Source organism: Balaenoptera ricei, chromosome 10 (assembly GCF_028023285.1).
Source record: "Balaenoptera ricei isolate mBalRic1 chromosome 10, mBalRic1.hap2, whole genome shotgun sequence".
NCBI classification, from domain to species: Eukaryota; Metazoa; Chordata; class Mammalia; order Artiodactyla; family Balaenopteridae; genus Balaenoptera; species Balaenoptera ricei.
The window spans coordinates 96,218,591-96,231,564 of NC_082648.1; the positions used below are offsets into that span (position 1 = coordinate 96,218,591).

The following is a 12,974-nucleotide window of genomic DNA, read 5'->3' on the forward strand; positions in this document are numbered from 1 at the left end:
AAGGGGTGGAGACGGGGCAGTCCCGGAGTATTCCTCCCCCCCACCAAACTTGGGCAGCTTCCCCAGGCTTCCAGCAGCTCCCAGACAGAGCTCAACAAAGAAGGAACGATTAGTCCCTTGTAAAGAAAATACATCTCCACTCGCCTGAAAGCCTGGCCCTTTCAGAGCAGGCCCCTCACGAGGCCGGCTGGTGCTCGGTGAGGCCTGCTGCTTTTTCACATTCTTTCAGGGAGACCTTCAGGTGCGGCTTCAGAGCCGATGGAAACCAGCCTGTTAGTGACCCACGTCACTCACACTCCCCGCTCTTCTCCTGACCGAGCTGGGCTGGTGGCAGAATCCAGGTCCAGCTGCGTCAGGTGGATGCGATGCTGGTGAGGACAGCCGGAGCATCTGTTCTGGAGACTGTCAGACCCCACTTGCGCTGACTGGTTCCTGTGACTCTGGGCCAGGGCACAGGAATTTCAGGTTGCGCCCTGATTAGTGGAGCTGTGTCGGGCCCTGACACTAGGACTGCAAAGGCGAGACACATGAGCTCTAGGCCCCTGTGCAGCTGATGGACTAGTAAGTGTGTGTGAGGGGAGCGCAGGTTCTGCTCAGCCCTGGGGCGTGGGGGGGGCTCCTGGAGGAGGGGAGCAGGGATCGGGGGTCCGCAGAGCCAGGCTTCCCCTCCACTCACCCCGTGGAGGGACTCCCAGGAGCAGCCCTGGCCCGGCACTGGGCAGGCGTTCTCCCCTGTCACCATCAACCCACCGTCTGGTGCTGGCTGGTGCGGGTCTGAAGGCCACACCTGGCCGTGGGAACGCGAAGCTCAGGGCTTGTGGCTGGGAGGCCCGGTGACCTGGCTTCTTGGCTCCTTCCTGCTCTCCCTGCTGCCTTCCTGTTGTCCTCCCCGTGCTTGGGGTGGGGCGACTTGCCCCGTTTGGCTGCCTCTATCCAGGGCAGAGGGCAGGGCTTGTACAAGCCGTCCAGGTGGTTCTGGTACTTGACCCGGAGTAGTGAGTCTCTCCCTCACAGCCCCTTGTGATCAGGAGCAGAGATGAGCCTGGGGGATTCGCACACACAGCCGGGCTGGGGTTTGAGTCCTGGCTCAGCCGCTGGCCCACTGTGTGAGCTCCTCACTGCTGACTTCACTGGGACTGTTTCCCCACGTGTGAGATGTCATAAGACACCTATCTCGCAGGCCTGCCTGGAGGCTGAAGGGAGACCACGTGCATGAACCGCTTCCCACGGCTCCTGACTTTCCCAGGCGTGCCTTCCGTGTGGGCGCAGCTGCCGCTGAGACACCGTACGGGGCTCTCTTCTCCGTTCCCAATGGCATAGGATGTTTTACAACTTACACCTACATTTGTAATGTTTACTAGTATTAAGTTCTCATCCACTCTCTCCCACGTGTGCCCTCGGAAACCAGCAGACCAAGGAGATTGAATCATGGTAATTTTTGCCAATCCTAAAATTGAAAGTGATAGAGTCAGAACTCTCTGGAGAACTTGTCTTTTCTCTCCACGTTCTACCTGGATTCTTCCTGTTGCTCCCCATCCTGTGGGCCCTGTGGTTTGGGACCTCTAGGAGCTTAATCAGGAAAGATTAGATTTAGCTACATATAATATGAAACAAGAATTTAAAATAACTGGCTTATGTAAGAGAGGAATTCTCAGGTTAACAAAAATGGAAGTTAGCTAGTCTGGAGTGGAGATGGCAGGCTTTTAGCTTTTTGTTTTGTGCCATTTTCTTTTTCTTTTTTTTTTTAGTTAATTAATTAATTTATTTATTTATTTTTGGCTGTGTTGGGTCTTCGTTTCTGTGCGAGGGCTTTCTCCAGTTGCAGCGAGCGGGGGCCACTCTTCATCGCGGTGCGCGGGCCTCTCACTGTCGCGGCCTCTCCTGTTGCGGAGCACAGGCTCCAGACGTGCAGGCTCAGTAGTTGTGGCTCACGGGCTTAGTTGCTCCGCGGCATGTGGGATCTTCCCAGACCAGGGCTCGAACCCGTGTCCCCTGCATTGGCAGGCAGATTCTTAACCACTGCACCACCAGGGAAGCCCTTGTGCCATTTTCAATACATGGGTTCCACCTCGTGGTCCAAGATGGCTGCCTGAGCTTCAGCCATCATATCTGCCTCTCAGCTGCAGGAAGGAGGAAGGGATGAAGGTCAGGGCCCTCCTTTTAGGAACACTTGATGCTTGTGCTATTAGGCAGGTGGCAAAGGCTTAGGGCAGGAGGAAGAGGGAGCTCCTAGTTGCAGGGAAGGCTGGGGTCCGTGGTCTGTTCTGGAGAACCGTGTACCCACTAAGAATTAGGGATTGCGTTACTAATGGGAGAATTGGCATTGGGGTGCAAGCAGCAGATTCTCACACAGGAGCCAAATACGTAAAGGGCTGTCCAGAGGGGATCCAACTGTGGAACTAAAGCCACAGCAGACGCTCATCCAGATGTTCCTGTTACCGCACTGAACTTCCCAGATGGGTCAGGCCTGTGCTAGTAAAAGAAGGAGCAATGGCCATGGTTACTGGGAGCCAGGCCTCAGCTCAGTAGAGGAAAGAACTCCTAGTAGGATCCGTTTTGGGGTGGCCTGATTCTCCCCCGGGGGCTGAGGTGAGCAGGCCGGGTGGAGCTGCCCGCCAGCATCTGAAACTGAGGAGGAGAAGGATCTGATGTTAAGCCTCAGCTTCCTTCCTCTCCAAAATCCCCTTGACCTTGATGTTCCCTAGGCTTGAGCTGTTGCTTTCCCTTTAGCTGTGTGGAGGGCTCTGGGGAGGGGTTTCCAATTCATCCTGAGCTTGGAGGGCTCACTGCCTGCTCTTTTGTGAGCAGGTCCATCTTAGAAAAGCCCTCCTGGGACTTTGTTGGTGGTGCAGTGGTGGTTAGGACTCCGTGCTCCCAATGCAGGAGGCCCGGTTCAATCCCTGGTCGGGGAACTAGATCCTGAACGCTGCAACAAAACTAAAAGATCCCACTTGCTGCAACAAAGACCCGGCACAGCCAAATAATTATTAAAGAAAAAGAAAAGCCGTCCTGTTCTGAGCAAACATCTGCCTCCTCCAGATGCCAGAGAAGCCCTTTAGGTGTTTGCACTCTGCCCTCTGCCTTTCTCAGTCTCCTCGGCTCTGAGCTGCCTCCTCTGGGAAGCCTTCCTTGACACCTGGCAATCAGTCATTTCTCCATCTGGGCTCCCGGGATACTTTGCGTTTCTTTCTTTTAAACACTGAACATATTATAACCTGGTTACCTCTTTCCCCCCAGGCAGGCCCTGAGCTTTCTGAATGGGAAGTTGTGTCAGTCATTTCTGTGTTTCTGCTCTTGAAACAGGACCTGAATCACTGTAGGTTTTTGGCCAGTCCTGGCTGGATTACACTGGACCCATTCCCCCTCCTCACAGGTGTTTCCACGTAACCCTTGAAATAATCTTTTTGAGATTTTCTTGGCCCTAGTGCCATGCTTTCCTGTCTGCAAGTTTCCGAATCTAGTTTTTTCTCCTCATCGCCACAACCATCTCCCATGGGCCCTTGCTGAAACCTTCCCTGTCCGGTGAGCTTTGCCCTTTCCCTTCCCCCTTAGTCACCATGATTGGCAAATAACCAAAAGAAGGAGGATGGAAAACAAATTTATAAAGTACCTCCAATGTGCCAGTGATGACATTAACTCAACAACAGCACTGTGAAGTGGGTACTAGCTGCATTCGACAGTTGAGAAAACTGAGTCTCAGGTTAAGTTACATCAAAAGTTACCCCGTTATAGATAATAAGACATGACCCTCACATCTCATGAGGGAGACAGACACATGGAGATCACCCTGGAGGTCGGTTCAATAAAGTATAGGCCCAGGGGGGCACAGAACAGAGAGGAGGTGACATTGAAAGGAGTCTTGGAAGATGGCTTGGCCAGGTGGATGGGAGAGGGAATGGGCAGGCAGAGAGCCCTTGGTGAGCAAAGGTGGGGGAGGGGTGGTCAGAGGAGAGGAGAAAGCTGCAGAGGCCGGCAGGGACCAGACCCTTAAGGGCCTCAGATACTGAGCTAAGGATCTGGACCCTTATCTTGGGGCAGCGGGAGCCTCGGATGCAGGAGTGGGGGTTGAGCCTGGGGAGAGTCAGAGTCAGGGATTCATTTGAGAGAAATCTCCCTGGTGGCAGTGTCAGGGTGCATCAGGGAGACTAGAAGCTCCAAGACCCTCCAGCAATAATCCAGGGGAGAGGTGGGCAGACCCTCCTCTCATGCAGGCAGCACTTGCTCTCTCACCAAGTGTTTACTGAGCACCGGTAGGGAAGTGCTTAGTAAAGCACCAGTATTAGGTGCTTAGCACTGGGGATACACTGGTGAGTGAGACAGGGTGGTCTGTGCCCTCCAGGGATTTACATTCCCTGAGCTGTTTCTATAGGGACAGAGAGGAGGAGAGATAATAACATTTATTGAGCACTCACTGTATACCAGTCACTCTTTATCTGGTTTAACTCACTGAGTTCTCACCATAACCCCACAGGGTAGGTAATTCCATTAAGCCCATTTTGCAGGTGAGGCACATTGAGATGCCCCCCAACCCTACGCTGATGTCCTCCAGGACACTGTTTTAGCTGAGTTCTAACTGATCACTGTCTCTTAGTTGGAGCTGGGATTTAAGCTGAGGGTCATCTCTAGCTGGGCACATGTACATTTCCAGGGAAGGATCAAGAAGGTAGATATACCCAAGCCATGGGTCCTTCCGCAAAGAAATAAGTCACACCCTAGATACCTATGTTAACACTGCTGGACTAGCTGAACAAACCCAAAGAAACGGGAGACGGAGATCCAGGATCTTACCTCCAGGGGGCGCCACTCACATGGTCGACAATGTGAAAGACACCCCAGGAACAGCGGGAGTCTTGCACAGGATCCTGGCAGAGTGAGCCCTCACTTAAGGCTGGGGAAGCCAGGGAGGGCTTCCTGGAGGGGGTGGGCATTTAAGCCATCACTAAAGGATGAAAATCTGATTTACCATTTCAGAGACACTGCATAAAAAAGTCCTGAGGATTAGTTTGGTTTGACTCACACAATGTTTAAAAACAATTTGACTTAGCCATATTTAAAATTTTTTGAGGTTTTATATAAAAGTTCAGATTTCCAGCTTCTCCAGCTTCTGCAGGCTTTGGATCACCACTTTACAGGGTAGGTAGCTTTGGGCTGGAGCCAGCCCTGATGACTGCTTTAGAGACTCATACCTTCCAGCCCCTGCTCCACTGGGTCACAGCCCCCTGCATCTCTACCTTGCCTGCCCAGACCATGTGACACTCCAACAGGCCTGTGAGCCCAGAAGCCTGGGATGACCCTTCCCGCTTGATCAGGGAGGAAACTGAGGCTCAGGGGGGTAGAGTGGGATTAGAACTGTCACTTATTGTTCTGCTTTCCCAAATCTCTGAAGAGGTATGTCTGCGCCGAGGGGAAGGGCGTGAGCCAAGGGGTGGAGGTGAGCAGGCACAAACTCTTCAGGGAGCAGAAAGGGGAATGGGAGGCTGGGGCTAAATGGTGACAAGTGGTGACGCTGCCCTGCCTGCCACCATTATGCCCTGAGCCATCCCGCAGAACTCAAGAGTGTGTTTTCAGACCAGGCACTGTCATTGAGGGGCTGGGTGGCTTTGGGCAACTTGCTTGAGTCTTGAGTTTCCCATCTATACAATGGGGTTGTAGCTGCCCTTCCCATCACAGGGATGAAAGTACCACTGTCCCCCCCAGGAGGGGGCTTCCTCCAACAGACCCCTTCACTCATCTCAACACACCCTTGGCTCACCGGCCCCCTTCAGGACCCTGGCTGCTGCCCAACCCCAATCCCCCCACCCCAACTGTTTTCCCTGCCCTGGAGGAATGCAGCCAGGCGGCTCCAGAGCTGCGGAGAGCACTCAGGACAGCCCACCAATCCTGCCCACTGACTCTCCCCCTCACCTCCTTATTCTTTCCCCTCAGCCTGAAATGCTTTTCCAAGGACCTGCAGGCTCACTGCCACGTCTTCTCCAGGTTTTTGCTCAAAGGTCGCCATCTCAGAGAGGCCATCGCTGACCACCTTATTTATTTATTTTTTAATGTTTAACATTTTCTAAATATTTATTTTTGGCTTTTTGTAACGTTAAATAAATAGAGCCATTGGAATTGTTTTATTGACTAAATATATATGTGTATATATATGAGATCCAGCTGTAAATACTTCCTGACCACCTTATTTAAAAAGTAATGCTCTTCCCACACCAGCCACTTCCAACCCCCCGACCCTTTCGTTTTTCTCCTTAGCACCTATCACCAGCCGACATACTCCATATATTGCTTCTTTATCTTGTTTGGGATCTGTTTGTCTCCACTAGAATGTAAGTGCCACAAAAATAGGAGGTTTGCTCGTTTGTTCACTGATGTGTCTTCAGCACACACAACGGACAAAGTAGGGGCTCTGTAAGTATTGAATGAATTGAAGTGTCAGGAGTGCCACGCTGAGTTGGTTCCAGATTTTACTGGTTGGTGGGGGCTAGAGAGCTGGGGCCATACCCTGAGTTTCAAACTCAAACCAAGCACCCACCCACCCCCTGGCTCAGAGAGGTCAAGTAACTTTCTCAAGATCCCACGGCCTCACTACAAGTGCTAGAGCCTCCCTGCTCCCTGTTTTGCTTATAGTAATTGGGACTGAGCAGAAAGATCATTATCCTTGTTATGAAGGTGTGCTTTCACCCACTCCGTCCTGTGCCAGGATGACCTGTTCAGGGGTCTGTCTCTCCCCCTGGTCAGTGGGTTTCCCCTCTCAGAAGGAGCCACGTTTTATTCATGTTAGCATATCCCTGGTGCCCAGCACAGGCCTGGCATGTACCAGGTACCTGTGAATGTCTGAGTGAACTAGTGAATGAAGATGCTCTGTATTGGCCAGTGGAGTCCAGACACACCAGGGTTTTAGTCTTGGCTCTGCCACTTACTAGCTGGGTGACACTGGCGAATTAGTTAATTTCTCTGATCCTAGTTGCTGTGAAATGAGGATGTTGGTACTTAATCCTTCAGGTTACTACATCGTCATAGATGTAAAGATTTTGGAATAGAAGCCGGCACATAGTGCAGAATGTTAGCTTAGAAAAGAAGGCATATTTTTTTACAAAGGTGGAGCTTTGCATTTTGTGAGTGAGCTCCACATCAGTGGAAGTGTGCAAATGGATGTGCAAATGGTCGAAAACCCCTGGGCATTTCATTTCATCCTCACAGGTACTACTGCCACCTCTCCATTTTACAGATAAGAAAATTGAGACGCAGAGCCAAAGCCAGCCTAGGAGACTGTGGCGGGAACGAACCGAAGGGAAAGAGATTAAAAAGAGCCAGAACCGCCAGTGCCAGCCCTCTCAAGAACCTCCTGGGAACCCTGCCACTGCTGCTCTGGCTAAGCGTGCAGCGGGTCTGGCACTCGGAGGCATCTGGGCGCCGCCCGCCTCCGCCCCGCCCCTTGCCCTCGGGTTGTCCAATCCCAAGATCTTCATGTAAATGAAGCACCTAGAACGAGCCTATGCGAGAGCGGCAGGGGCGTGGTCTTCGTCCACCTCCCAGGCAACGTTCTGATTCATTGTTAAAATAGAAAGGCTGTGACCCCTGGCACCCAACCCCAGCACCCCCTTGTGTGTGGAAACCCGAGCCGAGGTTAGTACCGCGAGCGGAGAGGTTGAGAGGGAGGAAAGGCTAGTGAGAAAAGGTAGAGGGGTGAGGGACACGGCGAGGGACTAACTAGCTGGATGGAGAGAGGTCCAGGGGTCCATTCCCCGGGTGGGGCATGCATGTCCGCTGAAGGTTTTTCATTGTTATATCCACACCTAAAGTGCATTTTAGAGAAGGATTCTGCCAATTGGTTGGGGGTGGGGGAAGCGGGAGCAGTGAGGGGCATGTGTATAAGAGCACCCCACACCCGCCCGCAGGGGATTAAGCTGCTTTCTCAGTCTGAGGCGTTGCTCCTTTATGTGGCGGGATTGGGAAGGAACCGCCCAGGCTGGGCAGGACGGATGCCTACCCTCTGCACTACTGGGAGCAGGGAACGACGCAGGGAGATAACAGCTCGGGAAGAATTGGAGACCCCGGGGCCACTGAAGGGCCAGTGGTGCCCCCAACCTCCACCGTGCCCTGCCACTTCCCCAGGTCTGACGGTGAAGGAGCCAGGAATCTTCTCCCTGGTTGCCCCAGGGGAGGATGTGAAATTCCCCAGCTCTCCCCCAAGATTGGCAACTAAGGCCAGATCCCCTGCGACGCTTTGGAGGAAACTCGACAGGTATGAGCAGATGACCTGGGGGCACAGTAAGGTGCATGTGTGTTTGGGGATATGGATTCCTCTCACCCCACCCCGCTTGCTGGGGTGAGGAGAGCATCTTCAAGTCACTCTTCTGACGGGGCTCCCCCCCGCCCCACCAGGGCATGGGGTTGGAGCCCTCAGGGGCGCCCAGAGGAAGAGCCCTGTGCTCATCACAACACCAGGGGTTCTCTTTGGCTGAGCTCTGCCAGACTTGCAGTGTGACCTTAGGTTGTTCACTTTCATCCATGATTTTGTCCTCAATTCCAAAAATACCTGGCTGGCCACTTGCCTCACTCTCAGGGTTTCCCAAGGGACCTGTATGAGTTGGCAGTGTGATCCAGTGTCCCTCACGCCCACCTCTGAGAGGGTGGGGAGGCACAAAGACTGGGTTTGAATCCAGTTCAGCCACTGGGAGTTTGAACAAGTTATGGAATCTCTGTGAGACTTAGCTGCCTCATCTGAAATTGGCATTAATTTTATCTACAATGCAGGATAACTGTAAGGCAAGGGCACTCAAACTTTGGGGTGCATTGGAATCGCCTAGGAGACATGTATAAAATGCACTGTATAAATGCCTTGTATAAGTGCCTCACCTCCAGAGATTCTGGCTGGGTGGATCAGGGAAGGAACTGGGAATATGCATTTTATGAGCAACTCAAACTGAGTCTAATGCAGGGTCCTCAAAATACACTTTGGGCAACACTGCAGTAATGACTAGAAATCACATGTCAAATGTTTGGCCGAGTGCCTGGTGCTTAGGAGGTGCTTAATGAGTGTTTGTTGAGTGAATAAGTGAACAGGTGAAAGAATTGATGGATAACCTCATTTCCTTGGTCCTTGGCTATCTGGGGGCAAGCTGGGGCTGGAGTCCTGGTGGGCTGCCAGCCAGTCAGCTGGTCTTTGCCTCCCCCCACCCCCAATTCTTCCCAGGCCCCACCATTGGATTGCAGGAGCTGCCCTGGCCTGATTCAACTGATATGGAGGGGGTGGCTGGGAATGCCCCCTGTGAACACTTTGAAGCTAATGTGCTTGCCCAGAGATGCTGTCAAAACTGCTTCCACCCTGAGGAGGTCCACAGAGCAAGGCATCAGGTGGGCAGGCTTTCCTGAGTGGTGGTTTGGGACAGGGGAGTCTGTGATGGGGGTGCCTGGCAGGACCACTAACTTGCAGCTGAACTCAGACACTGACCTTCCTTGTGGTCAGAGCCTCAGTTTTCCCAGTCTGTACAATGAGGTGGTGGGACCATGTTAACGCTTCCCAAATGCCAGTTATTCTCCTCCTGCTCTTATGATTTTTTTGCCAAGCCTCATATAACCTATTACTTACCGTACTGTCCATTAAATCAATACGCATTTTTTCACTTATATTAAAACAAAACTTTACATCACTACCACAAATAGAAAACTAGAATCATATTCTTTATATAGAAGGTTCAAAGGAAAGAATAAAAAAGGAAAAAAACAACAACCCAGAAATGTCACTGAATTCTAACTAGAGAGTGTTGTCAGCTAAAGGTTCTGAGCCTGAGCCCTGCTGTCTCTCTGTTAAAAAGGGAGATTGGTAGGTGTTAGCCATTAAAGATACCCCACATCCACTGGAGGCTTTCTCCTTGAAGGTACTGAAGGAGTGAAAGGGGAGGCATTTTCTCACTTTGTGATGGATGAGGTTTCAGGCTAAGCCCTGGTCCAAGTAAACCCAGAGCTATGAGAAGCACGGGACTGTGAATCTCCAAGGGCGCTGCAGCCTTGACCGCCTAATGGCTCTGTCATTCTCAGTGGGACTTGAGGCTCCTCTTGAGCCTGGCAGCCATCTCCATGCAGGCATTAGGCTCTAAGAGGTGACCATTATAAGGGAGTTGCTGTTCAGCTTTGGAGCCAAAGCAGACCAGAGTTCCAGTCCTAGGTTTGCCATTTACCCGCTGTGTGACCTTGGGTCATTGACTGCTCTGGTTTCACTCTCCTAATGGGTAAAGTGGGGCAACAAGTCTTCTCACCCAGGGCATCTGGCCCTGCTTAGCCCAAGTCACATGTGGCTAATTCGATACCCATTCGTTTCCTTTCTTCCTCCTTCCCGACCAGAAAAATAAACCTGGGAGATTCTTTTCTACCCGTCCTGATACCTCTAAAAACAGCTCCCCTACCCTCGCCCCCAAGTTCAGGGAGCAGTTGCCTGAAATCCCTGTGAGTCCATCTCCCATGCAAATGACCTTCTCCCGATGGGTGGGGAGACGGCAAGCATGGAACAGGAGGAGAAACTTGGATTCAGACAGGTCTGAGTTCTAGTCTCAGTCCCACCACTTCCCAGCTGAGACCTTGGGCCAGCTCATGTGTTCACATATATTGAATATGTGCTTAAAATGTGCCAGGAATTAGGCTAGATATTGGGGAAACAGTGACAAATAGAACAGACACAGTTCCTGGTTCATGGGTTTGTAGTCTAGCAAGAGAAATGGAGACTAAGAAAGTAATTATGCAAATAATTTTTGAATCATGGTTGTGATAAATGTTGTAAAGGAACAGCAAGTGGCATGAGGGTAAATGATAGGGCATTCGGGGAATGTTTCTCCAAGGAAATGATACTTTAGCTGCTTGGTAAGGGCTATGAGGGTGTCGCCAGTGAAGTTGGGGTAAGAGGAGAGGAAAGGAACAGTAAGTGCAAAGCCCCTGAGGCAGAAAGGAGGAGGCACACTGGAGGGTGGAGAGAAGCCAAGGATGGAGAATGGGGTGGGGGCTGGGTCTCACCGGCTTTGTGGGGACTTGTGCACATGCTGAGAACCTTGGACTTTTTCCTGAGAGGCCTGGGGAGCCGCTAAAGATTTTAAACAGGGGAGTGATGTGATCAGATTTGCATTTTCAAAAGTCACTCTGACTGCAGGACAGAGAATGGACAGCAGGGAGTGAGAGTGAACAAGGTGACCAATGAGGAAAAAGTGCAATTACTCATATCAGAGGTGACAGACTTTTTTTTTAATTAATTTTATTTTGGCTGCACTGGGTCTTCATTGTGGCACGCAGGCTTCTCTAGTTGTGGCGTGCGGGCTTAATTGCGGTATGTGGGATTTTAGTTCCCCAACCAGGGATTGAACCCAGGCCTCCTGCATTGGGAGTGTGGAGTCTTAACCATTGGACCAGGGAAGTCCCTGATGCTGGAGATTTTGAGATGGAGACAAATGGACACATTTCAGAACTAACTGAATAGGAGAATCTAAAGGATTTGGTAACTGAGTAATGTGGAGAGGCTGGAACATGGCTGACTGCTGTGTTATTTTCTGAGGCAGGGTTCTTGGAATGGGAGGCCCGTTTAGAGTTGTTTGGGGTGGTGAGTGGGAGGTGCCTGGGGGACACACTGGAGATGAGAGGAGTTTACTTAATATGAGGCGCTCAGGAGCCAGACCTCTGCAGGAGATAGAGGCTTTCAAGTCATCAGGATCTGGCGCTGATGAAAGTCCTGCTCATGGATGAGCAGTTTCAAACACGTAGAGTCACAAAATCTGTGTGTTAAAATAGCATCCCCCAGCCAGATCCTTAATTACACTCCAGCACAAACTCATCCCTGAGGGGCCTGATAAAGGTATCACCTGGGGCTAGAGCCAGTTCTGACATCTTCACCTATGTTAGAAAATGCAAGGACTTCCCTGGTGGCGCAGTGGTTAAGAATCCGCCTGTCAATGCAGGGGACATGGGTTCGAGCCCTGGTCCAGGAAGATCCCACATGCCGTGGAGCAACTAAGCCCGTGAGCCACAACTACTGAGCCCATGTGCCACAACTGCTGAAGCCTGCGCGCCTAGAGCCCGCGCTCCACAAGAGAAGCCACCGCAATGAGAAGCCTGCTCACCGCATTGAAGAGTAGCCCCTGCTCACTGAAACTAGAGAAAGCCTGCGCACAGCAACGAAGACCCAATGCAGCCAAAAATAAATAAATAAATAAATTTATTTAAAAAAAGAAAGAAAGAAAATGCAGAAAGGGCCCCAGGTCACAGAGCAAACCTTTCCCAGAAGCTTGCTCCAGCTCCCCTATGATCCTGGGCTCTGGATGCATCTCTGCTCTGCTCTCAGCTGAGTCTCCCAGGCTGGGAGGTGTGAGGAGGGCTTATCCCTGGAAATCACACAGCCTTGACCAGGTCATGGCCAGGTTCTGGATGGAGGGGGGAGGGTCTTGCTGTATGCCAGGTCCCACACATTCCTTTTCAATGCATCTATTCTTAAGTGTATTTAACATTTATTGATTTAACACTAATAAAATTCTATTGAATGTTTTTACATTATTTATTATATTTAAGATGTACAGATGTTCTAAGCCCTTTCACTCATATTAACTCATTTAATTCTCATAACACCCCTAGGGAGTGGGTCCATTAATCACCTCTGTTTTGTAGATGAGGAAACCAGGCTCAGAGAGGGAAGTCACTGGGCTGAGGTCACCCAGCTGGGAAGTGGAGGCGCCAGGATTGGGCCTGATGACTGTCTGAGGCCAGAGCCCGTGCTGACCCGCCAGACAGGAAATCAGAGCTGGGGATTAGTCGCTGGGCCTACTCGTGTGGATGGTGGGTAGTGACGGGGGCTGGAGGTGAAAGCAGGGAGGAGGTACCACGACAGGCTGGGGCTCCTGCTGGGCCCAGCTGGGCTGGGACCCCTTGATGATGCCCAGAGTGCCGCTCCCTCCTCATTCATGCGGCAAGGTCCCCAGGGTAGCCAAGGCGCCAGGCCGGGCTGC

The 12,974-nt window shown here is 51.6% G+C and overlaps 1 protein-coding gene across 1 annotated transcript in view; it reads left to right on the top strand.

Annotated features, from left to right (window-relative positions):
* Nucleotides 1-9,237: 9,237 nt before the first annotated feature.
* The window catches only part of TRIOBP (TRIO and F-actin binding protein), a 55,979-nt gene continuing 52,242 nt past the window's right edge, over nucleotides 9,238-12,974 (top strand). Inside the window, exon 1 of the mRNA XM_059936921.1 lies at nucleotides 9,238-9,351. Coding sequence (XP_059792904.1) covers nucleotides 9,238-9,351 — 114 coding nt within the window. The remainder of the gene's footprint in view (nucleotides 9,352-12,974) is intronic.